General features: G+C 38.8%; 2 protein-coding genes across 2 annotated transcripts; one reads left to right on the top strand and one right to left on the bottom strand.

Moving 5' to 3' along the window:
- Positions 1–91: 91 nt before the first annotated feature.
- Positions 92–6,433, top strand: mrpl45 (mitochondrial ribosomal protein L45). Its single transcript, XM_015049882.1, has 8 exons — positions 92–533; positions 1,414–1,609; positions 1,718–1,835; positions 2,212–2,310; positions 3,833–3,881; positions 3,967–4,116; positions 4,751–4,924; positions 5,582–6,433. Exons 1-8 carry the CDS (start codon positions 471–473, stop codon positions 5,678–5,680), a joined length of 948 nt encoding a protein of 315 aa, XP_014905368.1. The 5' UTR covers positions 92–470; the 3' UTR covers positions 5,681–6,433.
- An 888-nt stretch (positions 6,434–7,321) lies between these two features.
- Positions 7,322–26,504, bottom strand: gpr179 (G protein-coupled receptor 179). Its single transcript, XM_015049872.1, has 11 exons — positions 24,839–26,504; positions 22,269–22,377; positions 17,678–17,774; positions 16,226–16,446; positions 15,316–15,384; positions 14,535–14,644; positions 13,484–13,722; positions 13,008–13,146; positions 12,816–12,918; positions 11,748–11,894; positions 7,322–10,457 (listed from the first exon to the last, which is right to left on the bottom strand). The coding sequence occupies exons 1-11, from the start codon at positions 25,732–25,734 to the stop codon at positions 7,545–7,547; spliced, it is 5,043 nt and encodes a 1,680-aa protein (XP_014905358.1). The 5' UTR covers positions 25,735–26,504; the 3' UTR covers positions 7,322–7,544.
- Positions 26,505–27,372: the final 868 nt, after the last annotated feature.

Consider the following 27,372-nt stretch of genomic DNA (forward strand, 5'->3'; position numbering starts at 1 on the left):
ACAAAAGATAGAATAACACATATTAAATAAATGAAACACATATTAAATAGTTGTACAACAACAGTTCTCTATGAAAACAATCAAATAGTCTATACTTTAGAAATCTATCTAAGTGCATTAAAAAAAAATCCCAAGATGACTTTTGGGTTGATTTTCAGATAATGAACGGGCAGATAGTTTCTATTTTTTTATTTTTTGGTTTTGGTTTTTTGCCAAAGCAGTAGCAGATAAATGTGTAGACATTTGATGCATGTACAAAAACATTTGTAGTTTCTTAGAATGAATGAGAAACTGTTACTATAATGTGCGCAAGTAATTAAATTAGGTAGAAGTTGAAATAACAATTATGAGAATTACACTTTTTATCAGAAAAATCCACCAAAGCCTTGACATAAACGGTCAATGTGGCGCTTTTAACCTGAAAGGGTTTTCCCGGAAGCTGCTTTTCACTTTCCGGTAATTGGGGGAAGATGGCGACATCCATAACGAGGACATTTGGGTCTCTTCGTATCGTTGCACACAGAAGCTTAAAGGTACTGTGATTTTTCATGAGATTGTCATAAAGTCAGCATGCTAAAAAGCGTTATTTTTTTCCTGCTTGTTTTGAACATTGTATAATGTTTAGAGGCCTTAGCGGCGTAAGACATGTCGCATGAACGTCTTGGCATCAATCTACGAAGCTCACGTTTCAGCAGAAAATTTGTAATACATATATATCAATTTTCCTGTTTAATAAATAAAGCCCGATAGTTTAATATTAAAACATAGCTTGCAGGCAGGGCCAGTCCATAGTTTTATGGGGCCTCGAGCGGAATTTGATCAGAGGCCCCTTTTCCTGTTAAGAACTTCATGACTACTAACAGCATTTCAATACACATTTGGTTTAATCTAGAAGAGGGAGAAAATGGAGCTTAAAATCAATCACAAGTAAGTGGTATTGTTTGCTGGGATGTTATTGTGAACAAACTGAGCTCTTAAGATTTAAGGTCGTGGCATCAGATTGCAACAATGGAAACATCACAATAATTCTCTGCACTTTTACAATGTAAACTTAATTCCTTTAAGTCTTAAATTTTAAAATTAAACGACAAACACCATGCTGAAACTGTCAAATCAAATTTAATACTATTTTCATTCTCAATAAACAGAGATGCAAAATTTAGATATATGGTCTGGGTTAAAAGTATAGCATGTATTGGAGGCTATCTGATGGTTCGGGGACCTAACACAGCAGCTTAATCAACTTATTCTTGGGCCATCTCTTTTTATATATAATGTTAAATATCATAAACTAGTTATTTAACTGCTTAATTTCCATTAAGGCCATGTTTATTGTCATTTAGCCTAGCATTATGAATCATTTATCAAACACTTCTCTGGTGATTAATCACTCCTTTAAATTTCCACTCTCAGAATGCTGAGTTGGCTCTAGATGTACGGCATCCTGGTCCACTTTTCTTACCGGTTAGGACCAAGAAGCGGTACTTTATTCCTCCAGCGGTGAGCTTAAAGGGGAAGAAGGAAGAAAACCTAGAGGCTAAGGCTCGAGCAGCTGGCATCGTCTTCCGACAGCAGTACTTAGAGAGATCCATTAACATCTCTTGCTCAGGTAAAGTTGGTTGCATGAGGGACTTAAACTGAAAAAACATTCTTGTTGAAAATTTCATCTGGATTTAAGATGCACATTAAAAGATCAGTTTTGTCCTATTTTCATCAGCGGGAGTGTTTGACCCGTACATCCCTCCAGAAGGAGACGCGCGTCTTTCCACGCTGTCTAAGGAAGGCCTGAAACAGCGAACAGAACAGATACGACAGAGCGCCGCATCACAACTCGCGTAAGTCTGGTTTTCTCTTCATGTTCTGTTGTTAATAATCTGTGAAAAGATTGACCTCCTCTATCTAGTCTTAGCATTCATGAGAGGTTGTGCTAGCTATAGCATAGCAGAGAGCAAGTGGGAAGGAGGAGGGTGGATGAGCAGCGCCACATGAGATTCTGATTGACAGCACTAAGATCCTCCCCCTGGCACTCAGTGGTTGTTTCTAGTTGGCACTGGTAAAAGGCAGAGGAGATTAACTTATTTTTTTTTTCCACAGATAGTTTCTCATACCATATAGTCACTGCATGGTGTTTCAACAAATAAGTAAAACAAATATGTTTTATAAAATGTATGCTGCAGCTTTAAAATAAGGATTTTTAAAATCTTCTTTCAGGATTCGTAAAATCAAAGAGTACGATTCACAGTTCAGCACAAAGACGTTTGCAGAGCAAGCTCAAGAGATCTTCGTAGAGGCTCACAACTCCCTGACACAGTAAGAAGATGAACTCTTGCCTCGTTCCCCTCCCCCTGCGCAGACGGCTGATACAGGCAGCCAACAAAATATGTTTATTACTGAGGATTGTGTTTGAAGCTCCAGATATCCTCACACTGTTCTCAGATCTGCTGATGAAACATTAACTGTCATAATAAACAACGATAAACTCATGAGTAATTTATAAGGATCATTCTGGGTCAATGATCTTGTTCGTGCTCAGTTAGTGTTTTCCTGTACATTTCCATTGGTTATTATATGGCACATATTATCCAGTAGGAGCTGCAAAACATGCAGGACCGCACGTTATTGCTGTTTTCATTCTTTTGACACAGAATAGCATAGCAAATAAATATCTGTGACAATGTTTTAGTTATTTTTGATGTGGTACACAAAGTAATTAAAGTAGAACAAGCTGATTTTAACTGGTTAGTTAGTCAGGCTGTCTGCAGTAATCTGCTGCTCAGCAGACACACTGCTAGTAGCTTGTTGGCTATAAAACAGTGTTACTATAAAAGGGTATTTTATTTTCAGCTCCATGTTTGTTTTGTTTTTCACATCTGGAAATATTTCCTACACTGTAAAAACATAAAATCTTACCAAAGGTTTTTGTTTAGTTTCTTGTGCAAATATCTTATTAACCTTGAAATAAGACTAAACTAAAATGCAAGTAAGCTTTAGGAACTTATTTTAAGATGATAGTTACTCTAGTGTTTATTTAAAAAAGTACTAGTACCACTGGCAGATTATTTAACTTATAAGAAGACTGTTAAGAATGTGACTTGGAAATTTAGTTTCGTCATATTTAAAGTATACTAAGATATTTGCACTAGAAACTAAACCAAAAATTATTGGTAATATTTTGAGATTTTGTTTTTTTTCAGTGCAGTGTTTAAGAATACACTGTCTGTACTACTGTGCAGTCTGAATTTCAACAATATTCTGATCACCATTTGATAAATAATTTCAGAAGAAAAGAAGGAACTCAAATAAAAGTGGTTGTGACATTGCGGTATTGTCACATTTTTGATTTCCCAGCCAGTCTGGGTTTTTTGCAGTTCTGTGATCTCAGAAAATCACGCACAATCGACAGAATCCTCAAATTTTTTCGTGCTAATGTATAATTCTGAGCAAATTCTCTGGTTGAATTGACCAACTCCTACCTGCAGGTGGCAGTATTTCTTACTTCTACTACAATGCTGCTTCAGCCTTGTCAAGTTACAGTCCGTGATCAATAAAAATTTAGCTATTTAAGTTCTTTAAGTGATAAAAATGTGTGTGTTTGTGTCCCGTCTGTCTGCTTGTTTTTAATAAGGAATAAATATTGCAAGATTCCTTGCAAATATGTCTAAAGTAGAACCACAAAATCAGTATTTTCATCACCAAAAAAATCACAAAAACAATCATGAAATCCTGGAGGATCTGCCCACCTGGCAAATACAATCATTTACACATCAATCACTAGCCTGCATGTGGACATGTTGCTTTGGCTCCAAACTAACTAGATGTTTTTGTTTTGCAGCTTCAATAAAGAGAAGCTTCATTCTCTGGTTACAGAAAGATGTTATCCTGTAAGTTTTTCCTCTTCCTAAAGTGTCCACCCGTCCCTGTTTCTTTGTCCTAACTACTGTCAGCGCTGTGCTACGGTGTTTGCAGGAGATGACGAGAGGCAACCGTTACAAGACGATCCGGTGGAGGTTTGTCGAGTCACTGGAACCGCCCAGAGTGGTGCATGTCCGCTGCCCCGACATGGTCACTAAAGGAAACCTGTATGGGCAGGTTACAGTTCGTATGCACTCCAAGCAGGTATCACTTTATTTACTATGAGTTTAAGAGTAGATGTTATTTACTAATTAGATGAGTTCTCAAAGTAGATGGTTGCATTTGATTTGATTTTGGGGCGTTAGAGTGTAGGAGGCTAAATACAAATGTACAGATTTAATGTTTTTAATATGCGACAACCATGTATGATTTTTCTTCCACTTCACAAATACTTTGATTTATTACATAAAATCCAAATAATATACATTGAAGATTCTGTAGGTGACCTGGATGCAAACAATTAATCAACAATATATGATTAATTGTTGATTAATAATTTATTAGATTAAAATTAGTTCCAATTGATTAGCTAATAACGTTCAGTCTTTTAGTGTTGTAATTTGGCCGCCATCCAGCAGAGGGCGCCACTGGTCATCCTCAAGCATGCATTTTATACTGTTTTGAAATATAAACATTCAACAAACTCCTCTTTTGTTTTTACCTCATTCACCCTTTATGTGATGGAAATACAGTCAGCCCTCTTGACAAGAGAACTTTTTTAGGAAAGGAAATTACTAGTCAACTAGCAACCATAGCAAGTGCTGTTTCGTTTTTTTGGGGGTTTATAATCCGGATTTCTGATCACTGGACTATTTATAAGTGGCAGTTTTGTTTACAGACGTTAGCCATCTACGATCGCTTCGGCCGGCTGATGCTGGGCAGCGAGGAGCAGCCAAAGGACGTCCTGGAGTACCTGGTCATTGAACGGCATCTGGTCAACCCCTACAGTAGATGGAGGCTACATGGGAAAATTGTGCCCTCATGGGCTCCTCCCAAAGACCCAATTATTAAGGTAACTGTCCACTTTGGACCACTGATAAGATTTTTATTTAGACTTAGAAGGATAATTTGATGGGGACAAAAAATAAGAATTGGAGAAAAAGTTCTAAAAATCTATTAAGCATCTGTTTTTATCCTGTAATTAATCAGTCTACCCTAAACATAATCAACATTGTATTAAATTAAGTATTTTTTTAGCTGAAGAGCCTACAAATAATGAAGGGTACACTCAAGGAATATACTATTGCAATAACATCTTTATTTCTATTAAACATGGAAATTAGCTATCTGTTGCATCTTTTAATGTATTTCTAAAATTGTCTAGAAAGGCTTAAGTGGTTTAATCGACTACTACAACAATAAGTTGATGCCCTCGTCATCAGTTTTTTTTATTAATAAAAGTAATTAGCTGTTTGTTTTGATATGACCTGTCACTCAGCACAGGTTAACGAATGTGTTGCACAGGTCTGATTTAGACACCATCTCCTTCGGTTGGTAACCCAGCCTGTCTTTTTAGCGTTTAGTTGCTCAGTACTGAGGTTAATGTCAGACTACATTGACATTAACCTACTATTATTGAATAATTTGTACATGTTCTATATATATTTTAAATTTTTTTTTGTTGAGCGACTTGTCGGTGAACTTTTGTCTGCTCCGGTGTCTCTTCCAGACGGTTGCCATCCCTGGTCCAGACCTGAAGCCAGGGGAAGAATTTGATGCCCTCAACTATGAAGTTCCCAAACCAGAAGCAGTACAGTGGAATAAGTAGGTCAGCAGGGGGCGCCGGTCTTTATATTACGCTGAGGATATTAAGGAATTACTCATGACATTGAATTTTTTGGATGGAGTTACTCTTACTTGAGGAGGAAACCAGGCTTTGTTCTTTTTCTGCTTCCTTCTGTTAAGAAAAAATCTTTTAGATTTTTGAAGGATGTGAAGAAAAATCTGAGTTTTGGTTCAAACAACCAGCTGTGCTCTGAAATCACCAGATCATCATTTTTTTGTTATGCTTGTGAGAATAATTTTATTTGTACATGCAAGAAATAAAAATGCACAGAGCTCTAGAAATGGAGTGGTTTATTTCTGCATCAAATGTACAAGATGCTGATTTCTGCAATGGAAAATAAATATTGATATTACTGATGGTTCCACCTGCTTTTCTTCACAAGGTAAATCATGAACTGTGTTGCAGTAATTCATATGTTTAAAAAGACATGATACAAATATGATACAGAGCTTACAAAATAACTTGACAAACAAAAAATAGTTCTCGATTTGATGGTAAATTCTCTGAATAAATAATTTTCTTGCATTCTGAGATACACTTCAGCATCATTTCTCTTATGTTGAAGGAACGTTATTATTATTATGCCACAAACATTAATTAAATGAAATGTAAAAATTATTAACAGGTCATCCTTGGTAGAGATTTAATTTTAATCAAAAATTTGCATTAATGTTTGACATGGTAAAGTTTTACTTCTGAGGTAAATAAAGGGTTTCTGTTATTCTGGAAAAAAGTTTTTAAAAAATAATTTTCTGTGTTTCTAATTTTGTTGTGTTTTATAGCTATTTTTAAATCTATACCAAATACAGAAAAAGGATTCAAGAGTAATTCTTTTAGATCTATACTTCTGTAGATGTATACTATACATGGATCTCTAAAAATAACATTTCTGCGGTCAATATTTATGAAAAATTATAAGCTGTATTTATCAATTTGCAGGTCTAGACATGTAGCAGGATTGAGAGCAAAACGTGTCTCTTTGGATCGTAAAAGTTGCAGACCCCATGGCCTAGAGTTTTAACTCAATTTAAGTCACCTAGACATCTTTTAATAACATTTTATTGCAAAGCATTAAGCATTCATTGAAAAGTAGAGTTCCCATACTGCATTTAAATCTGTCATGGCTGCAAGTTTAAGATCAGACTTAAACAAACACACATAAGACCAATAATAAAATAAAAACATGAAGACACAAATTACATTTTCATTTAAAATGGAGAGTGGAAGCAGGAGCTGCTATTGCCATTCAATGGGCGTGCAATTACCTGCAGAAGCAACATATGATGTAATATGACGCAAAAGTAGAAAATAAAACTTGTTTGCAAAAATGTATCATAAGTAATTAAGTCTCTATGACAGATTTCACAACCCAACTCACATGGTAAAGACAAAATCTTACCAAGTATTTTTTTTGTCTAGTTTCTAGTGCAAATATTTTAATACACTTGAAATAAGACTAAACTAACTTATAAGTAACTTTTCAGCAAGATAAAGGATCTTGTTTTAAGTCAATAATTCCTTGATATTGATGGAAAAAGTTCTAGTTCCACTGCCAAATTAATTCACTTATGGGAAAAATCTTGTTACAAATGAAATAATCTTCCAGTTGCACTAGTACTTTCCATCAAATTTAAGGAATTATTGACTTAAAACAAGTGCCTATATCTTGCTGATAAGATACTTATAAGTTAGGTTTGTCTTATTTCAAGTTTACTGATATTTGCACTGGAAACTAGACCCAAAATACTTGGTAAAATATTGTGTTTTGCAGTGTATAGTTCAATATTAGGGTTGACCCTAACTCCTGCTAACTCAAATAGCAGAAAGCGTTTATTTCCTTTTGATTTCACAAATCAGGTGGGAAAACGAGAGCCTCAGCGGCACACTCTGCATCATCTTCCTCATCCTCCTCTGGGATGTTCTCAGGCTCCCATGTAAAGATGTCTGTAGTATTGTCTGTAAATGAGCCTGATGAGCTCCTCATGATGTCCCACGGACACAGAGCGTCACGCCGACCCAAAGCCAAGTTGGCTTTAGACTCGTCCGTTTGCTCCGTGTCCATGTCTCCTGGAGTCTCATCTTCAAGAGTAATCCGGTTGTCCGTGACATCTGTGTCACTGTTGGTAGACAGAACATTTTCTGCAACAGTTGTGGGAACATTTACGTTGTCTCCTTGTTCTTTGTTACTGGATTGACAAATGTCTTTGTCTTTAGTTTCTTCTGTCTCCCATGGGCAAACATCTGTCCGTGTGCTGTCTTGCTTTTTCAGCACTTTTGGGTCTTCTGTTTCCCATGGACACACATTTTCTCTAATGCTGTCCTGCTTTTTTAAGACAATAGATTCTTCGTTTTCCCATGGACACACATTTTCTCTGCTATCTTGCCCTTTTGTAACTGTAGCGTCTTCTGTGTCCCATGGACAAACATCTGCCAAAGCATTGTCCTTGTTTTTGAGAATTTTTGGATCATCTGTCTCCCATGGACAGACATCTGCCCTACCACTATCTTGCTTTCTTAACACTTTTGATGGGCTTTGCAGCCTTTGAGACTCTGTTTTGGACACTTCCTTTTTTTCACAAGACTCGGTCTCCCATGGACAAACATTCACCCTGTTGCTATCTGTCCCTTCAGCATTTTCAGATACATCAGGTTTGTCTTGATGGCCAGTTTCCCAGGGACACACATCTTTGTTCACAGTCATTTGCGAAGCAGAGTCTTTGTGTGAAGGTTCTTTGTCTCCTGTTTCCCATGGGCAAATATCTTCCATGGGATTAGGTGGATCAGGGAAATCCCATGGACAGCTTTCAGCTGCTTTGGACAGTTCTGTACTTGAATTCAGGGCAGGGGATGTTGTGTTGGGGGCTTTGGTAACTTTTGTAACTTCTGTGGATGAACTGGGATAGATGGCAGATTTCATGACTTCATGATGAAAAGGTACCATCAGCGTACCTTTGTTTCTTGCAGGATTTAGGTTTTCATATGTACTTTCATCCTTGTCCTGAACCTCCCAGGGACAAACATTTGCATATTCGCTGTCTTGTCTTATTGAAATTTGGGGAGTTTCTACATTCTCCCAGGGACAAACGTCTACTTTAAAAGACTGAGTCTGCGGATCTTTGGATGTCATAGAGTGCGGAGTGACTGGAATATCGTGTGATTCCCAAGGACATGCTTCGACCCGAGTCTTCTGTTGTCCTCTCAAAGTCCCTTGGTCTTGTGATTCCCATGGACAAACATTTGAGCGCTCCATCACCTGGGATTCCTGCGAACAGATGTTTGCTTTGATGCTCTGCTGCTTCTTTGGTCCTTCTCCTGGTTGTGCAGAACTTGCTCCATCCCCAGGACAAACATCTGTGTAAGATGCATTGACAGTTGGTCTGATTCGATTGCTGCCTCTTCGATGAGTTGAAGGGGTTCTTGAGCTGCTTATGGTCTCCCAGGAACTTATGCTGCTACGTTTGCTGCTCTGCCTTGATAGAAACACATGTTCGTGGCTGCCCTCTTTTTGAGGATCATCAGCATCAGCAGGGGAGATGGTTGATCTTACAATCACAATCCTTCGTGGGCTTCTATCAGAGGAATCCGTAGAAGACAACCTGACAGCATTCTGCTTCACAAGGCTGGGCTTTCCATCTGTTGTTGACATACTAAATTTCTGCAGTGACTTCTTGTCCATACTTGGACGCCTACTGGATGATCCAGACACTGGTGTTGTGGAGGCACTCTCCTGGCTTTTTTGGGAATCCTCCCTGTTTAAATGTATCTCCTTACTGAACTTGCTACTGTCAACAGATGACATAAAAGATTTCACAGAGAGCCACTTATTAGTGGGGGTGCGGAAGGATAAGACTCGTTGATTCTTCGTCACCTTGGGTCTTGGTGTACCTGGTGCACTTGCAGACACAGTTACTGGGGTTTTAGGTGATACGCTGTCAGCTTGGGAGTTTTTGTCCACGGAAGGAGTCTTCTCAACAGGCGGCAGATGGTCCCAGGGGCAAACAAGTGCTTGTGGGGAGGGTAACTCCTTTTCCTCACTGTCCTTTGAGCTTGCGTATGTAACATGCTTTGTGTTCTTGTCCCCTGATTGTTCTGGTTCCACCTCCCAGGGACAGACCTCAGCCTTGTCAAATGATTCAGACTGGAGGGCACTCCGCGTCTGATCGCTAATGGAAATGCTCTGCTTTGACTGCATTGCACTTCCACCAGATATCTTTGGGATGTTCTCTATGGAATGGGTGGTAGAGGAGCTTAGGCTCCAGGATTTATGAAGCCTTGTGTGATCAGGATGCAGCAGATTGGTATCAATTGTCAAGTTCAGAGCACTGGCGGACTTGCACACCCCAGGTGGAATATCCAGGGAGTCTGTCTCAGATCGCTGGGAGGATCTCTTCACAGAATTGGCCCTTAACGTAGAGTCACGGAATGAGGAGCCTCTCTCTCTCACATAATGATGATCATTTTGGGACTTGCATATAAACGATGAATGGGATTTTATTGAACTTCTGTAACTGATACTTACAGAATCTGGTGCCATCCTAAACGAATCAGAGTGACTCCCACGTCTAATGCGGAAGGATCCATCCCTCTCTTCACGGCTGCACTGCCGACTTACGGTTTCTGGGAACTCAGCTATTTTTTTGATAAGCGATCTTCCCAGTGCACATCGAGAACTGCGCTTCTTTGAGAGATGAGGGTTGTTTGCTGTCATCTTCTTCACCTTGTGGACCTCTAACTGGGCATACAACTTCTTAAGCTCATCCTGATTCATGTGAAGAAAGCAGGAAATTGGTGTTGGGATTGAGCAGAAAGTTGAAACGACAGAGAGGAAAAGACAATGAAAGAAACAAGTCAGAGGAAAGTCTAAATGTTATTTTTATGTCAGGAGAAAACATTGGGGGTGTAATGAAGGAAAGGTGAATCCTTCATTACACCCATTACACTTGATATTTCCTCTACATTTGGTAAATTACAGTTGAAACCAAATATTTTCATGCACGGTATAAAAACACAAACATATGTTGTCCTTTTAAACTGTATGACTAACCTCTAACTAATGTTGCTGTTTCAGATTTTGATTTCCATCTTGCAAATTTCCCCCTATTTCATATTACCTAACCCCCTTCAGTCTGAAATTACGTTCGCACAGCAGGGAAATTTGACCCAAATCCAATTTTGTTTGCCCATATGCAACTTTTTCCCCAAAAAGATTTGGTTTGTGCCACTTCATAAGTTGTACTCAATCAGATCTGATAGATTTCGCAACGTCTGCAGTCAGAATGGTCATGATGCATTTTTCCAGCTTTTATGTCAATGATGTGAGACATGCGTCAAAATTCTGCACCAGAAGAAGTGAGACACTGTAAATCTGGGCGTAAACAACGGCTGGAGCCTGCAGTTCTTTCTTTTTTTCTTAGCTTCCTCAGTCTTGTTATGATCTTCTGACAACACTGTTGGATCGCACTGCTCAACAACTTCTATGTTCTTCTTTTGAGCATCCGGGTTTTGAACCGTTCACACAAAAGTCTGAATGTGGTAACATTTAATTAGTAGCATGAAAAACGATGTAAAAAAAAAAATCTGATTTTAGGAGAATCAAATTTGAGTCTCAAGACTTGCTGTGTGAACGTTTAGTCTCAATGAGACTATAGGAAGTGTCTCCAAAAACAATTAATTAATTAATTTGCAAACTGTTTTCTGGCTTCTTCCTGTCTGAGCAGCCTTTCATTTGATATGGCTGTACTTTCCCATGCTGTTTATATTTGCATTCAACTGTTTGAACAGATTGCACCTTCAGGCATTTGGAAATAATTCTTCCTGGTATCTTGCCTGATTTCCTTTGGCTGTACCAGGAGTTTGAGGTGTTGGCTTGAAACACCTGCATAGGGATTCTTCTAATGAATCTTATTTGAATTAGAAGAAGATACTCTTATCTAACCCTAAATGAAATAAGTTTTGTCTGATCTTAAAAAATGTCTTTTTGGGGTAAACATCTAATTTTAACTGCATGCTGTAGTTTTAAAGCCTGGTGTGAGGGGACATGAGACTTTACCTGAAAATCATCTGGGTCCATACTGCGCTCGCTCCAAGCAGAACAAAAGCTGTTGTTCAGGTAAGAGGCAGAACGTCGCAGATCCATTTCATCTTCATACACTTCTGCTGCTATCTCCTCTCTTCTGGCCTTAGACTCGTAAAAAAACTACAGAAGATGCACAAGTACATGGAAGAGTAACATATAATAAAAACTGGTACTGAATAGAGATAACTTGAATATTTGGTTTGTCTATATTAAAGAAGCAGTGGAAACCCAAATAGAATAACAAAATGTGAGTTTTGTATAAAAGTCCCTAACTGTATGTGGCTAAGTCAGAACAGAACTGGTTTTATTTTAACTGGTTTTACTACCACTGACTTCGAATTTCTGACTCCTAAATTCAGCGACTGTAAAAAAATGTAGGGGTCACTTTCAAAAAGGATTTAAAATGTAACATCTCACCAAAGTAGTTCAGTCTGGGTTTCATCATCTACACCAACTATGGTCACACTTTTAACTCTCACTTCCAGATGGGGAAACAATCGGCTTCACGTCGATTTTAGAAAAGGTTTTAAACTTTTATTAATTATCCCTAAAGCTCTTAACAGTCTTGCTCCCCATTTTGTATCCTAGTTATTGAGCTTCTCTATTTGCACCAGCTCCTTTTGGTCAGTCAATATTTATTTACGGTTCCAAAGTACTTATGTTGGTTTGACAAAGCATTTTGGAGTCAGCTTTCACTAGATCTTTAATCTATAAATGAATTTGGCCATTTGAAATAAAAACTCAAGATTTTTTTTATTCAGGCAAGTTTTTAATACCTAAAAATGTAGTGGAACATCTGGTTTTATTTACCTTCTTTTATCTACCTTGTTTTTACCATGTTTTCTGTAAAAACAGAAAATATGTTTAAGTATTTTGTTTACCAATGTTGTTGGTGTGTAAAAGGCTATATAAATAAATCATTGATTGGTTTAAGTATAAATTAATGTTTATTATCTCGGAGCAAAATCTTTGAAGTTACATTGCAGCTTTTGCTTTCCTAAGAAACTACGAAGCCATAAATTTAATATAAAAGTTAAATACCTTTGGAACGAGGAGCAGCGTAAGTGTAACTGTGATGGTGACATGGGTGTGCATGAAGGACAGCAGCAGCATCCAGTCAGGATGCAGAGACTGAAAGGTGAACCTAATGCAAGATGGAAGCACATTATTAACGCTCGCTCAGCCCAGTTTGTACTTCAGAGTACACATTAAAGCCTGAAAGGGTTGCATTACCGAAACAGGTGGAACATGGAGGAGAGCAGGAGCTCGTTGTGGATGGCGATGCCCATGTAGCGAGGCTCATGAAAGGCTGAGGGAACCGGCCTGACAGCGGTCCACAGGGAGCTGCCCCAGCACAGGAACAGGAGCTCAGCTGAAGTAAAAAATGGACCGAATGAGTGTTTGATTAGTAAATTATAAATATTTGTTTGCTGACTCCATCACTGCAGCCAGGTTTTCAGGCCTGATTGCTATTTTCTAGATCTGCAGCAAACTGTTTTCTGCTCTCCACCGTTACTTGATCTCAATGGGATGCGGTGGAACAACGTCTTGTGAAAGCAAAAAGTGTTCCAACTGGATAACAACAAGGTGTATCTCGCAAAAGATAAAATTTTTGGTAGGCTGCTTAGTTCGTATTCATTGCAGTTGAAATAAATAAGCAAATAGTCTGATAGTATTTATCAATAATCATGTCTTCTGCCCACACTCACCCACAGCCATCATGTAGTCCCAGCGGTCCAGGTAGCACAGGGTGAATCCCTGGCCATCTGACGTTGTAGCAGTAACAAAAACGGGGATGTTCCTGTCTCGGTTCTGGAGCACACCCACGGTCCATGCACACAGGAACCAGCTGACCGTCATCAGCATCACTCCCAGAATCCTCAGCAGGTGGAGGCTGGAAATGTAGGGCATTCTCTGGGCCGTCCGTGAGAGGAACACCTTCAGCACCCTGGTCAGGGAGAGAGGTAGTCAGTGTTGCACTGCACAGCTTCCTCTACTTGTTACCAAGAGGCAGGTAATGCTAGCTGGATGCTAAATGTTAAAGTAGGTGAGAAAAATCAGAGGTTTCCTAGCTGCAAAACAACTTAAATCCCCCTGAAGATGTAGAGAAAGTACCTAAAGGAAGGCATTCTATTTTTTAAATTTAGATAAAGTCACATCCGAGTCAAGCGATCAACAGCCGGATGTTACTTCTGGCAAAAACGGCGAAGAAGACGACAGGAAGTGGATGGAGGATGACGGTTTGTTTCTGTTTTTTAGGACCATGTGCAGCTAGCTTCTCCAGAGCTCTCGCAGCATCACACAGTTCATAAAAAATTCTGTCATTCAAACGTGTTGAATCCAAAGCTCTTCTGTAAAATGACCGACTAAAGTTTCTCCAAAACGCATAGTAGCCGCACCCAAGGATAAGAGGTTTGTTGCTCCAACGCCTGAATAAAACGCCGACATCTCCTCTGATGGCTGAGATGATGAGGACTAGCGCCATGACTGAATTATATGTCATGTAAATGTTTACATCTGTCGCCACAGTTATTTTTAATGACTTATCGAGTGAATAAGCTTATTTATGTGTGATTTTAATTTAATTCCTTACTTAATGGAAAACCCGAGATTGTGATTCTTCGACATTAGTAGAATAGCGGCAAGGATTTGCGCTATCAGTGGAAACGCAGCCAGTCCCTGTGGTTTATAGCAGAAGATTAGCCGGCTGCTGGCTAAATGTTGATATAACGTTTGTCTGGTGTTATATTAATTCCTTACCTGTACATTTTCAGCGTGATCGTGCCATAAACAACGGAGAAGCCAAGCATTCGGACCCAGCGCAGAAGAATACATCTGAACGTGCTGGGCTTGAAGTACAGAATGAAGACCTGCAGGGGGAGACAAACTCAACTCTGATACAAGTAATGTAGCATAAAGGTGTTGATCAAAGGTTAGCAAAGTACGGCTACCTCAGGGAACTGGGTAGAAGTGGCTGTTTGCACTTTAACTTACTTACAGAGGTCAATATGTTAGCAAAGTAAGTCAAATGTTTCCATAAATGTAAATTATTTTTATTTATTTATTTAGTTAGTTATCTCAGGTGAGTAGCGTAGCCACAAAAAAAAATTCTCAAGTAAAAGTAGCAATACTTCTTCAACATATTTCTGCTCAAGTAAAACGTAGCGAAAATGCTATAGTAGTTTGTGTAATAATTTATGTTTAGTATTTCTGTATGGTGGCTTCTCTGTTTGTACCTCAAATGCTGCTTAGCTGTTAAATGCTGATCACTTGTTATTTTTAGAAATGACTGTAAGTAGTTCAGAAGGGCAGAGCGGCCAGCCCATTAACATGTTGACACGTTAAATCACTTCCCGTTAATGTGCCGCTCTGCACACACTGTCTCAGTCTGCAGGAACAATCCCTCATCAGCAGAGGCAGATAAACGAAAAGAGCATGGCAGATGTTACAAAATGAACACAAACTCAAAGAAATCATCTATGACTGGAGCTGAGAAACGCACACGGTGTGTTTTGCATGAGGAACTTTACATCGTAATTACCGGGAAGTAAAGGAGCAGAGAGCCGAACAGGATGGTTTCCAGCAGCAGGAGGCTGGAGGCGCGGATCCTCTGAGGGCAAAGAAGCGGAGGAAGAGGCAGAAAACAAAATGAAAAGATGAAGCCCAGAGTGCTAAAACACAAAATCCTACCGAGTATTTTTGTTTAATTCCTAGTGCAAATATTTTACACCTGAAATGAGACAAAACTTGCAAGTAAGTTTTCAGCTAAATAATTAATTATTATTAATTTTAAAAAGTACTAGTTAAACTTGTATAACAAGACATTTTCCCGTGTTATAAGTTAATTAATCTAGTAGCTTTTCCTCAATATTAATGAATTATCAACTTAAAACAAGCTCCTATATCTTACTGAAAAGTTGCTTAAAGGTTAATTTTGTCTTACTTTTGTAGTCAAAAAAATTTACTCAGGAAACTAGACAAAACTAATTGGTGAGATTTTGGATTTTGGCAGAGTATTTTAGTTTTAATCTTACAATCTACTTCACTAGCTGCTGCATATTCTCATACATTTCAAAATGTTTTATTTTACTGTAATTTGTTAATGTTATCCTGCATGTTTTAGTCATGCTGTTCTGATGTACAGAGTAAATGTCCAGTAATCCATAAACAATTTGTGGAAAATATGAACTTTGACATATTAAACAAAGACATGATGGCATTATTCACTGCAAAAACACAAAATCTCACCAAGTACTTCTGTCTAGGTTCTGGTATAAATATCTTAGTACACTTGAAATAAGACAAAATTTACTTACAAGTAATTTTTCAGCAACATATAGGACCTTGTTTTAAGTCAATAATTCCTTGATGTTGATGAAAAAGTACTAATTATAATCTGCCAGTGCAACAAATTCATACAATTTGCCCTGATTCACTAAGACATGACTTACCCGGTTTTGACGGTGCTGATATGACACCAGCATGCTGACAAAGACGAGGAACATGAAGACTCCCTGCAGGGCCAGCACCCCGGCCCTGAGGAGCTTGTCCTCCTGCACCCAGCAGGGGGTGCTGTCCTGACAGCTCTTACAGCCGGGCCAGCATGGGAGACAGATGGGCATGTTCGGGTAACACGTAACGCTGCTTTCGCTGCCATTTATAGGGTCTCCATCTGCAAAACAAACGTATGCATCTGCACCACCTACGCGAAGCCATGTGCAACCTGCAGCTCTCACATGCACCGGTGAAAGAAATCATGTCTGTAAAGCTTTTTTTCTACCTGTCCTGAAAATTATCAAAAATGTGAAAGAGATAGATGCACACACACATAATTTCCATCATGTTGCTTAAAACCTAATTTATATTTTCTTTCTTCACATTTTTCAAGTGATACATAGTTTTTCTTGTCTTCTGTTTAAAGCTGCAGTATGTAGCTTTTATTTTAAAAATCTTTAAATATCGGTTAAAAATGTCACCATGTTGTGACAGATAATCTGTGAAAATATCGACCTCCTCCATGAGCTAATGTTGCTGTCTGAGTAAATGCACTGCTACCGACAGAAAACTGTCACGACATGGTGACAGTGGTAACAAGGAGGCTACATGCAGAGTCGTTCCCATAGCAACTGACTGACAACAGCTCCACTAGTGAATCAGGATCCAACACCAAGAAGCAGCAAACATTTCCCACAGAAAGAACAGAACATCCAGTCCGTTACAGTATTATGTTTTCAGGGTTGATATTTATTTTACGACTATGTACACAGCAGTGGTAGCAAATTTAAACAGCTCTTAATTTAAACTTGCCCAGAACTCACCAAATCCCACAGCATATCTACATGCTAAGACTGTCATATTCAAGCTACCATAAGTGACCTCCCTCTTGCTATTTTTTTAATGAAAACTTTTTTACAAGTTTTTGTAGTCTTGACAATTAATAGCAAAGCACTCCATCCATTTTTCTTTTACATATCAGGCATATAATTAAGTTTTAGAGTGATATTTTGACAACTTGACAGCTAAAACCAATGATAGTCATCGTTGGTGAACTGTTTTTTGCCTTCCAGCAGGAAAGCTGGGGGCAGGATCTTCAGTGTGTGACGTCACGCTGCAATGTGTCTAGAGGCTAATGGCTGTAAAAATGTGATGTGTGTGTCAGGGAAAACAGAATGTAATGTAACTAACTTGAAGTTCCCAGAAACTTTCCTTAGTGACCCTGATTATTGCTGACCAGTCCAGGGTGAACCCCGACTAATCATGAACAAAAATCTTTGTCCATTTTTAATATCCATAATTTTTTCGACACAAAAATAACAGAATGACATGAGTGTGTGTAGCGCTAAAGGCTGTAGCTTCTCTGATATTCATCTTGAAATTGGTTGATGGTTTCCTGGTTGACTTACCTGAATCCTCAGGAGAGATTTCCGGGTTGTAGTATCCCTCCTTGCAACGGCAGCAGTACTGACCGAATCGAAAGCCCCGGCCTGGAACCGGCACACACTGAAAGAGAGACACTGCTTTCACTCTTTAAGGCCATTTACTTACAGGTTGTCTGATTTTGTTATTCTGTGTGAGTTTGTGGTCATCTTAAGAAAATAAAGGAAAGATTGTCATATTTTGTTTGGGAGCTAGAGTCCATCTGATCCAGTGGACCTGACTGTGTTGCAGATCTATTTATTGTTCCAGATACAAAGACCCTGCGTTGATATATTTTTCTTCTTGCCTATTTTTAACCTGTTTTTGCATCCGATTCAATAAGAAAATATGACGCTATTTGTAATTATGTAATTTTACAAATGATTTGTCTCATATTAACTGTCACAAGATGACATGGAAAAAACATATTTTTGTAAAAGTTACATACTGCAGCTTTAAATATATAGTTTAGTTTGCATTTCTCTTCAAAATATTAACTTGACATAATTTGATGGATTTTGGAAGGCAGAGTTTCTGGACATACAACAGCTATGAAGTCAGATTATGGGGGAGTTAGATTAATGACACAGGAGCTTGAATTGATCATCTTGTTTACTGAACTCCAACTGAAAACAACAGTAGCACCAGAAACCACACATGCACAGGGAGAACATGCAAACTCCATGTAGAAAGACCCTGGGCCGGGAATCGAACCCAGAACCTTCTGCTGCAAAGCAACAGTGAGACCAACTTGCACCACTGTGCCACTGTTCAAAATACAAAGCCATGTACTTTTTAAATCAAAACATCCTGTAGCCAAGTTGTGAGTGGAGCCCCCTGGTGGTCTGCCACAAGATTATTGATAATTAATCAAAAATATAATCTAAACCAGGGGTGTCCAAAGTCGGTCCTCGAGGGCTGGCATCCTGCACGTTTTAGTTCTCTCTCTGGTTGTAGTAACAACCTTTTCAGCATGTCAATGTTCATCTTAGGTCTCTAATGAGCCATCATTTGATCCAGGTGCGTTAAACCAGGGAGAGAACTAAAACGTGCAGGATGCCGGCCCTCCAGGACCAACTTTGGACACCCCTGATCTAAACCAAGAGTGACCAGCTAATTTCATTTTGGGCCAAGAAAAGATAATAAATGTCCTGAAATGTCCTTAAACATGAACAAATAACTATCTCTGTATTCAATAAATACTTCTTAAATTTAAATAATACTGAACATCTTTTCACATTGATTTAAATAGGCAGAATACAGATAAAACCTCCTTTGATTTCATTGCTAAAATAAAACACATAACTGCTATCTCAAAGGTTCTCTAGACTCTTGAGGACCACTTAAAAAGCTAAAGCGGGCAGAATTTGGCCCTCGGACCATGAGTTTGACACATGATCTACACAAAAGCATAGACATTGGAGTACCTCTGGTTAAAAATAAAGAGGATGTGAGACAGCAGCACAATTATTCTGCACAGTGAAGCTAACAGGAGCTGACTGAATGAAGGTTAAACTCAGGGTCACGATACTCAGTCTCATTTTACTTCTCTCTTATGCTAGCATCAATTTAGCCAGTCAGGACACAGACACTAATACACACTCACACACACACTTGCTTAGATGCTGTGTGTGTTAATCTAAGCTAAAAGCTAAATGGACACATAATGCCTCAACTGAGAGTATTATCTTTTTTTTAGAGAAATCCTGTTCTCCAGCCTAGACAAACACACACAAACACACACTGACTGCAGGGATATTCAAACTCACAGCCTCTTTATTGAATGCTCAAAGACCTAATGGCACTAGTTGACCATTAATGTAGCATGGATTATACGCAGCAGTCATCTTGATTCTCTCCATGCCCACATCTACATTCAAATCTATCCCTCTGGCATGTTTAAGTAGAAATAACCAAAGCTTTACAACTTCATGTCTGCTAAAAAGCCATTTTATTGTTTACTACAGTGTTTGTAGTCGTAGCATTAGCTCTGACCTCAAAAGCCTTTGGCTTGATTATGTTGTATATACAGTTAAACCCGGATATATTACATACACTGTGTAAATATACAGTATAAGTATTGCATCCTCTCTGTCTTACATTAAAGCAGACCAAACCTCTCCTGTTATGGGTCAGTTGATATCATCAAAACTGTTTCTATTATCTAAATGTCACAATAGTCAGAGTGACATAAGCTTTTAGTGTTTTTAAAACATGATTGCAGATGTGAAGTTTGCCTGTATTAGTTTAGTAATTCTTCAAATTAGTTTTGTTTCGTCAACAAGTCATTTTCTCCTGACTTAAGTCACGTTGCTCTTGGGTGGAGGTTACCATAGAAACCAGTAACGACTGGCTCCTCCCCCTTCTTCTGTTGCCATCTGTAACTGTGTTTTCTTAGTGCTATATTTTAACACATATTTTAGACAAATCTAGTTATATGCAGGGTTTCATGTGTAATTTTGTCATGTTTTGTATATGTTTTTAACCATTATCCATATCAGCCTTGTTTAGTTCTGCAACTGTTAACTGTCATGTCAGCTGTTCATTGGGAATCATTGCTCTGGACTTTGTTTATGTTTATTTTATTTTATGTATAGGAGCAGACGATGCTGGCCTGATGTTAACCACCATCTTGATTTTCTTTCTCCTTAGATTAGAATAAATAGAAAGCCTGAGTCTGTCTTTTGTGAAGTCATCCTACTGGGCCAACCAGTAAAACCAGTCCTGTACCAACATGGGCTGAAAGGCCACTCAGCAAAGAAGAAACAAATACTCCAATGGAAACATAAAAAACCAGATTAGATATATTAATGTAGACAGGGACCAATGCCTTGATTGTCCTGTGGTCTGATGAAACTACAGCTGAAATGTGAGGCAACATTCAATGTCTCAATACCTGCCAGAAAGTATAAAATTGGGCACAAATGGACCTTATAAATGGGAAAAAAATTGTATCACCAACATATTAGAAAGTGACTTAAAACCCTCAAAAGTCTCAACAAAATAATAAAGTGTGTGTGAGCAAAAAGGCCTTCAAATCTAACTCAGTTTCAGCAGCAGTGAGAAGAAATGGGCCACAACTATTTTGAGAAGCTTGTTGAAGGGTATGCAAACATTTGACCCAAATCATACAATTTAAATGTGACCTATGATGCTTCCTTGAAGAGGTTAGGATAAGTCTATGGGTTACACAAAACATGTTTGTTAGATTTTTTTGTACAAAATCATTCTTAGATAATGAGATTTTAGTCTTCTCAGTTCTGCCTACTTTGAGCTGTTTTAGGGTCTCTGTCACTTTAAATCCAAATAAGCTGCTGCACGTCCCCCAACTCAACGTTTACGCTGGCACATGAAATTGCAAACAGATGTGCAATTACTTTGAAAAGCAGAAGTGGAGCCTCCTGTACAACCAACAAGAATGTATCAAGTGGTTTAGTGTTAGGGGCTAGATAATTCAAACATCAATGGATTGTGTCAAGTATCAAGATCATGCTGCTTTAGGAATAAAAAAAGGTTTTTCTGGGTTTCCTTTCTGTATATCCATAAAAGAATGGGATGTTATGGGATGTTTCTTCACATTTGATGTAATTCCTCTATAAATATCAAGGCTAAACCTTCAAAACCAGGTGAAGTTCTCAAATTATAAGCAGCATTTTGGCATTGAAAAAAGCATTGAGATGAAGAACAGGACAGTCCATATCCTGTCCAGTCAGTAACATAGAAGTCTCAAAGACTGAATCAGGATGGGAAACTGGTGCCATGAGGTGTCAGAGGATTTTTCGAATCCTTGGGCTCTTCCCTTGGGCTTAGACCTCTATGAAAGAGGAAGTATGTCAGTGTGCTAGATTATGGCTATAATCCATCAGATCATCCTGCTGCCCGCCACCAACCCCATCCACTTTTAAATAGATGTCAACCTATCAGAGAGAAGGAAGCTGATACAGGGCTGGTTGGGCCAACAGCCAACAGATGAGTGCATTTGTTAATAAAGTATGAGCAGAAGATAGACGATAAAACTTAAGCTATGACTTTAAAAAAACAGTATTTAAGCATTCATAATTGAAAGGAAATTAATCATAAAAGTAAACGATAGAATCAGGGTTGGGAGTTTTTCTGTTTACAGAGGAAACTGTTTATTTTCTTGTCACCCCAGTATATCTATTCAAGTGATTGTTAAGGCCCTAAGAGTCTTTGAGATAAACTCTTTCCTAACACTGTATTTATTTACTGCTCCAGGCTAAGGCAGTTCAAGAATAAATGGAAATAAAGTGGAAATTATACTATTTCTAAGGCTTTGGGAATCCAGTGAATCACAATGAGAGTCAATATCCATCAATGGAAAAAACATTAAGTATAGTAAAAATTTAATAAATTCAAGTCACAGCACAAAAATCAGTATATAGTTCTCACAAGTCTGAACCGGAAGGGATCCACACCATTTTAGTAGGCAATGCATAGCAGACCCATGGCTTTGACACAGTGGCGCAACTGCACATTATTCAGGTGGATGCGAAAACATAAAGAAAGAAAGTACAAAATAATTGTCTGTCTTGTTGAGATAATTTCTCCTTTGTTTACCTCCATGCTGGTGCGATTGCACTGGTGAGTATGAGCAAACCAGCTGTCACCTGTTGCACACTGATCCAAGTCAATGTCCTGAATGTTCACATCCACACGTACAACACCTCTGAAACACAAAACATGACCAACAATATGATTAAAGATAACAATGCAGCTTCAGTCATCAATTCTTAACTGCTTTTTTGATTCAACCATGCCAATTAATTGTTCCTCCAGAAAGCAACATCTCATTCCCCAAGAAATAAAAGAAACTAATGAGAAATATATTTATTCTTATTTATTAGTTTGTTGCTTGTCCTAAAATGTATTTTTTTAAGACAAACTATCCGGTTTTACTGTCAGAAAAGCAAGCAAAAACAGTTTGCTTACTATTTCCGTAAAGGGCGGAATGTAAAATCTGGCAGCAATAGCCTGGTTACATGAAACCTGAAACTAACACATTTTCATTAAGCTGCTTTTAGTACTTGATTCTTTTCAGCTTCATTGTTGGGTACAATTTATAACTTACGGACTCTGTTTGCCTTCAGAATGGCCTTAATTTTTTGTGGCATAGATTCATGTAGGTGTCAGAAATGTTCCTCTGAGATTTTGGTCCATATAGCATAACACAAGCTGTGTTACTGTTAACCATATAATAAATTTGCTTAATGGACATACAGCAATTAAAAAATAATTATTAAAAAATTGATTAAACAAAATGTTTTACCTAGGATGTGGTGGTTTTTCAGCCATATCAAAATACTTTTTTCAAGTCATGTGATCAACAGCTGGATCTTACTACTGGCGAAAACAAAGAAGAACAAGACAACAGGAAGCGGTTGGAGGATGATTGTTTGTTTTTGGTTGGGTTTTTTTTGGACAGTGTGGAGCTGACTCCACCAGAGCTCTCGCAGATTTGCAGTTTATAAAAAGTTGTGTGTCATTCCAATATGTTGAATCCATTGCTCTTCAGTAAAATCATAGACTACAATTTCCCCAAACTGCCTGAATAAGACGCCGAAGTTTCCTCTGAGATGATGAGCACTAACGACATGGCTCAATTATGAATATATTTAACTGTTTGCATCTGTTATTGACACTGTTTTTAATGGTTTATTGTGTGAACAAGCTTATTCATGTGTGATTTTAATTTAATTTCTTATTTAATGGAAACACCACATTTGTGAAAGTATGTTTTTTCGACATATAGAATATAAACAAAGATTTGCGCACATTTGTAATGGAAACACCTCTAGAGTTGCTACAGATTTATCAGCTGCACATCCATGATGGGAATCTTCACCACATCCCAGTGATCAGCAACAATACTTGGGTAGGGTGTGGTATTTACATTGGTATTGAGTGACTGCAAGAGTGGCAAGAAAATAAACCCCTGCACCATTACGTCACCACAGAAAGTCTGGACTGTTGACACAAACAGGACGGATCCATGATTTCATATTGTTTACACCAAACTCTGACCCTACCATTTGAATGATGGAGCTGAAATGGAAACTCGTTGAATAAGGAAACATTTTTCCACAATGTCACCATTCAATATTGGTTAATCTGTGTGGATTCACTCTTATAGTTTCCTGTTTTTGTCTGATAGCATTGCAGCCAGGTGTGGCCTTCTTCTGTTGTTCTTCTACAAGGTTTAATATGTACAATCTGAGAAGATATTTTGCTTACCTCAGTTGTAACAAGTGGCTATTTGACAGGTCATCTTAAGCCAGTCTGTTCTCCTATTGCCTTTTACACCAACAAATTCACACAACTGCTGATCACTTCATATTTTCTCAATTTAAGACCAAAGTCACTTACATCCCCTTTCTTCTTTAAACTGTCTTCACCAAAAGTGTCTTACTCAGAGGTGGACAGAGTACCCAAAAATTGCACTAAAGTAAGAGTAGCACAAAAAGTATTTGGCAAAAGTACCGAGAAACTGATCAAATTATCAATCATTTAATATTTAAAAACTACATAATCAGACGGACCAGAAATATAAAGTTAAGTGGAAATTTTGGTATTTTAAGAACCAAAGTGACAATAATTCATATAAATGACAAAAAATAACAAAACCAGGAGAAAAAAAATCTTAATCACTTTCTGTTGATACAAAACTTATAAAACTTTATCAGAAATTGCAGGTGTGTGTCTGTGTCTGGTGAGTTTCTGGTTGAAACATGTTAGTTTTTCATTCAGTGAGTAGAGAATCTATCAATTTTACTCAAGTAAGAGTAGAAATACTTCATAGTAAATTTACTCAATTAAAAGTAAAATGTACAGTCTAATAGAAATACTCCTATTACTAATTTTTTTCCCCAAAAAGTTACTCAAGTAAATGTAATTGAATAAATGTAACTAGTTACTACCCAACTCTGGCCTCTATCCATAGAGTTGCTACCTTATGATTGGATGAGTTGCTATTTGTATTAACAAGCAATGGATCAGATATATCTTATCAAAACTTTTTGAAGCAGTTTATCATATTCTCATTTTTAAATCACAAAAACCAGGCCTCTTACAAGGGATGTGTTCACTATTGAGGTTAGCACCCATAATGTTGAGAGTGAGGAGATACTGACCTGAACTCTGGTGTCAGGTCTGGCTTCAGTCCATAGAAGGAGGTAGACAGGGTGAGAATCCATCCAGGCTCAAAATACCCGTCCTTACAGTCCAGAAACGGGGCGCTGGCATACTGAACCCCGGTTCGGTTGGTCACGTAGCTGTCACCCTGTCCCCACTTTGGCGTATCTAATGTGGTGAGGTCATTGAGGAGAACCCGCTTAGACAGGGAAGCTGTTGGTTGGCCGGACTCTGGGAACTTCAGTTTTCTAAACCAGCTGTCATCGGGGGCAGGAGATGGAGGGTGGAGACTCTCCCAGGTCTTGGATATGTCCTGAAGGAGGATGGCCTGCTGTTTGCCAGTTGGGTTGCGAGTCGCACGAAGAACCAGCTGTGGTACCGGGGCAGAGGGGTCAGCGTCAAAGGTGAGCAAAGCCCGCTGAATAAGCAAGTCTGCCTCCAAAAGGGAACGGACTAGGGCGTGGTACCACTCCATATCCTCATCCACTGTACTCTCACGAAGGTCGCTGGCCTGGAACACCATGTTGAGAAAGTTGGCGGTGTTAGCCAGCGCATCCTGAGCTGGTTGGAGTGGGGCGTTGAAGTTACTCGGCAGAGATCCGGACTGCGCCTTGGTGCTGTACGCCCGCGAACAACGAGCCTTATTCAAAGTGGAGGGGTCTCCGGTGTACAAAAAGGTCTCTGCTGGTGACCAGTCATCCTCCACCTCGGTGGGCGCCTCTGATGGGACCTCACCAAACTCGGGAAGCTCTGTGGGAGATTCCTCAGAACTTCTTGTGGTGTTTGTGGAAAAATCAGAGCTGTTGGCCATCTCCCCGGACAATACTGCTGGTAATTTTGGAGTCACTTGCGATCTTAGGATGGGTGCAAGCAAAAGAAGAAGCCAAATATTCATTCTGACTCAGTCTATAAGGGTAAAAAGGAACAAAGACGGCGTCAACAACTGGAAATCTGTGATCTTTTTGAAGGATCTTTTAGAAAAAATGCCTAATTTCACAGGTGTCTTGGAGGATTTTGCTGCAGAGTTTGCAATAATCTTGCTAACATTTAGTGTCAACAACTCAATGCGTGTGAAGTAAAGTCCCACAAGGTTTCACTCATCCCTTCTTTGAAGGACTTTTAAGCAAGCAGTGTTCTGTAGTTGGTAACAGATGAAGAGAAGAACCGCCATATTTCTGCATAGTCCACCAGGTTTCTCCAACTTTTATTGTTCCATAGTTGTTGACAAGAAACAAATGCAGTCTGCTCTTAAATAGAACAATAAAAATGAAATGGCTCCCAAAAATCAAAGCAACATGTCGATCCGAGGAGATGAAACGTAAGCAGATTTCCGTTGTTTTCCTTGACTCCTCTCGCTCCAGAGCTTCCAGCTCAACTGACAGAAACTTGAAAAGCTTGTTCACCCCCTCCCCGACTCGCTCCTCTCGCTCACCCCTCCTCCATATTGATGGGGCTGCTTACCAGCACTGAAAGGTGATGAGAGTGGTCCATCTGTTGAGTGTGTGTGGCTTCGGAGAGAGGAGAGGATGATTCGGTCGGTCAGAGATGAGTGTTGGACTAAGCTGTGCTACATTTGGGCATCCATCAAAAATCACCCTGCTGGATGGATGGCTGGATGGCTGGATGGATGGATTAACCCCTCCTACAGGAGAGTGGATGGGCTTTTTACTGCTTTCTGTCTCTCTTCTAAAGCAGATCAAATGTGGAGTGTTTAGAAATTTTATGAATGCAATTGTAGAAACCAAACAGGAGCTTTGCAATCAGGGAATCCCCTGCCTGTGTGCTGGCTACACATCTGTGTGCATATAAAGATGTTCATAACAAAGCACTTTTTAAAAATTGTTCTGCAAAAACCACAAAATCTTACCAAGAATTTTATTTGGTTTCTATTGCAAATATCTTTGTGCACTTGAAATAGGACAAAACCAACTTACAGGTGACTTATAAGCAAGATATTGAGCTTGTTTTAAGGCAACATTAAGGAATTATTAACATAAATAAGCTCCTATATCTTGCTGAAAAGTTACTTGTAAATTGTTTTTGTATTTCTGAGTGTACATTAGTACTAAAAATTGGATAAAAACATTTAGGCAAAATCGAGTGTTTTTGGGGTGTAAAACTGGTCTCAATACACAGCCAGGAGATATTGACAGCTTTTCAGTTAACAAATATATGAAAATGCGACAGACTGGCGACCTGTCCAGGGTGACCCCGCCTCTCGCCCTGAACATTAGCTGGAGAGGCACCAGCAACCCACCCGACCCCACTAGGGACAAGGGTGTACAGAAAGTGGATGGATGAAATACATGGAAAGTCCTGGTTTTCTCCGATACGTTAGTTTTCTTTAACTTCAGGTTTTGTATTCATACTTATTTTCCTTACAGCTTGTCATTGCTATGGGGATCTCTCCCATCAGTGAATGTGATACTTCAGTCTCTTAGACAAGACTTTCAGTCCCGTCTCTTGTACCATGAGTCTTGCCAAAGTTGATATTTATTTTTTACTATAGTTTGAACATGAATGTTTCTGTTTA

The sequence above is a fragment of the Poecilia latipinna genome, unplaced genomic scaffold (genome assembly GCF_001443285.1).
Source record: "Poecilia latipinna isolate Pla-1442-1.1 unplaced genomic scaffold, P_latipinna-1.0 Scaffold963, whole genome shotgun sequence".
Taxonomy (NCBI): Eukaryota; Metazoa; Chordata; class Actinopteri; order Cyprinodontiformes; family Poeciliidae; genus Poecilia; species Poecilia latipinna.

Bases quoted from the DNA above. Each gene is read 5' to 3' on its own strand.
- mrpl45 (XM_015049882.1), top strand. From the start codon at position 471: ATGGCGACATCCATAACGAGGACATTTGGGTCTCTTCGTATCGTTGCA. The intron at 534-1,413 runs GTACTGTGATTT...TTCCACTCTCAG, and splicing joins TTGCACACAGAAGCTTAAAG to AATGCTGAGTTGGCTCTAGA. The intron at 1,610-1,717 runs GTAAAGTTGGTT...TATTTTCATCAG, and splicing joins CATTAACATCTCTTGCTCAG to CGGGAGTGTTTGACCCGTAC.
- gpr179 (XM_015049872.1), bottom strand. From the start codon at position 25,734: ATGAATATTTGGCTTCTTCTTTTGCTTGCACCCATCCTAAGATCGCAA. The intron at 16,447-17,677 runs GTAAGTCAACCA...TTTGTTTTGCAG, and splicing joins AATCTCTCCTGAGGATTCAG to ATGGAGACCCTATAAATGGC. The intron at 10,458-11,747 runs GTAAAGTCTCAT...CACATGAATCAG, and splicing joins TGGACCCAGATGATTTTCAG to GATGAGCTTAAGAAGTTGTA.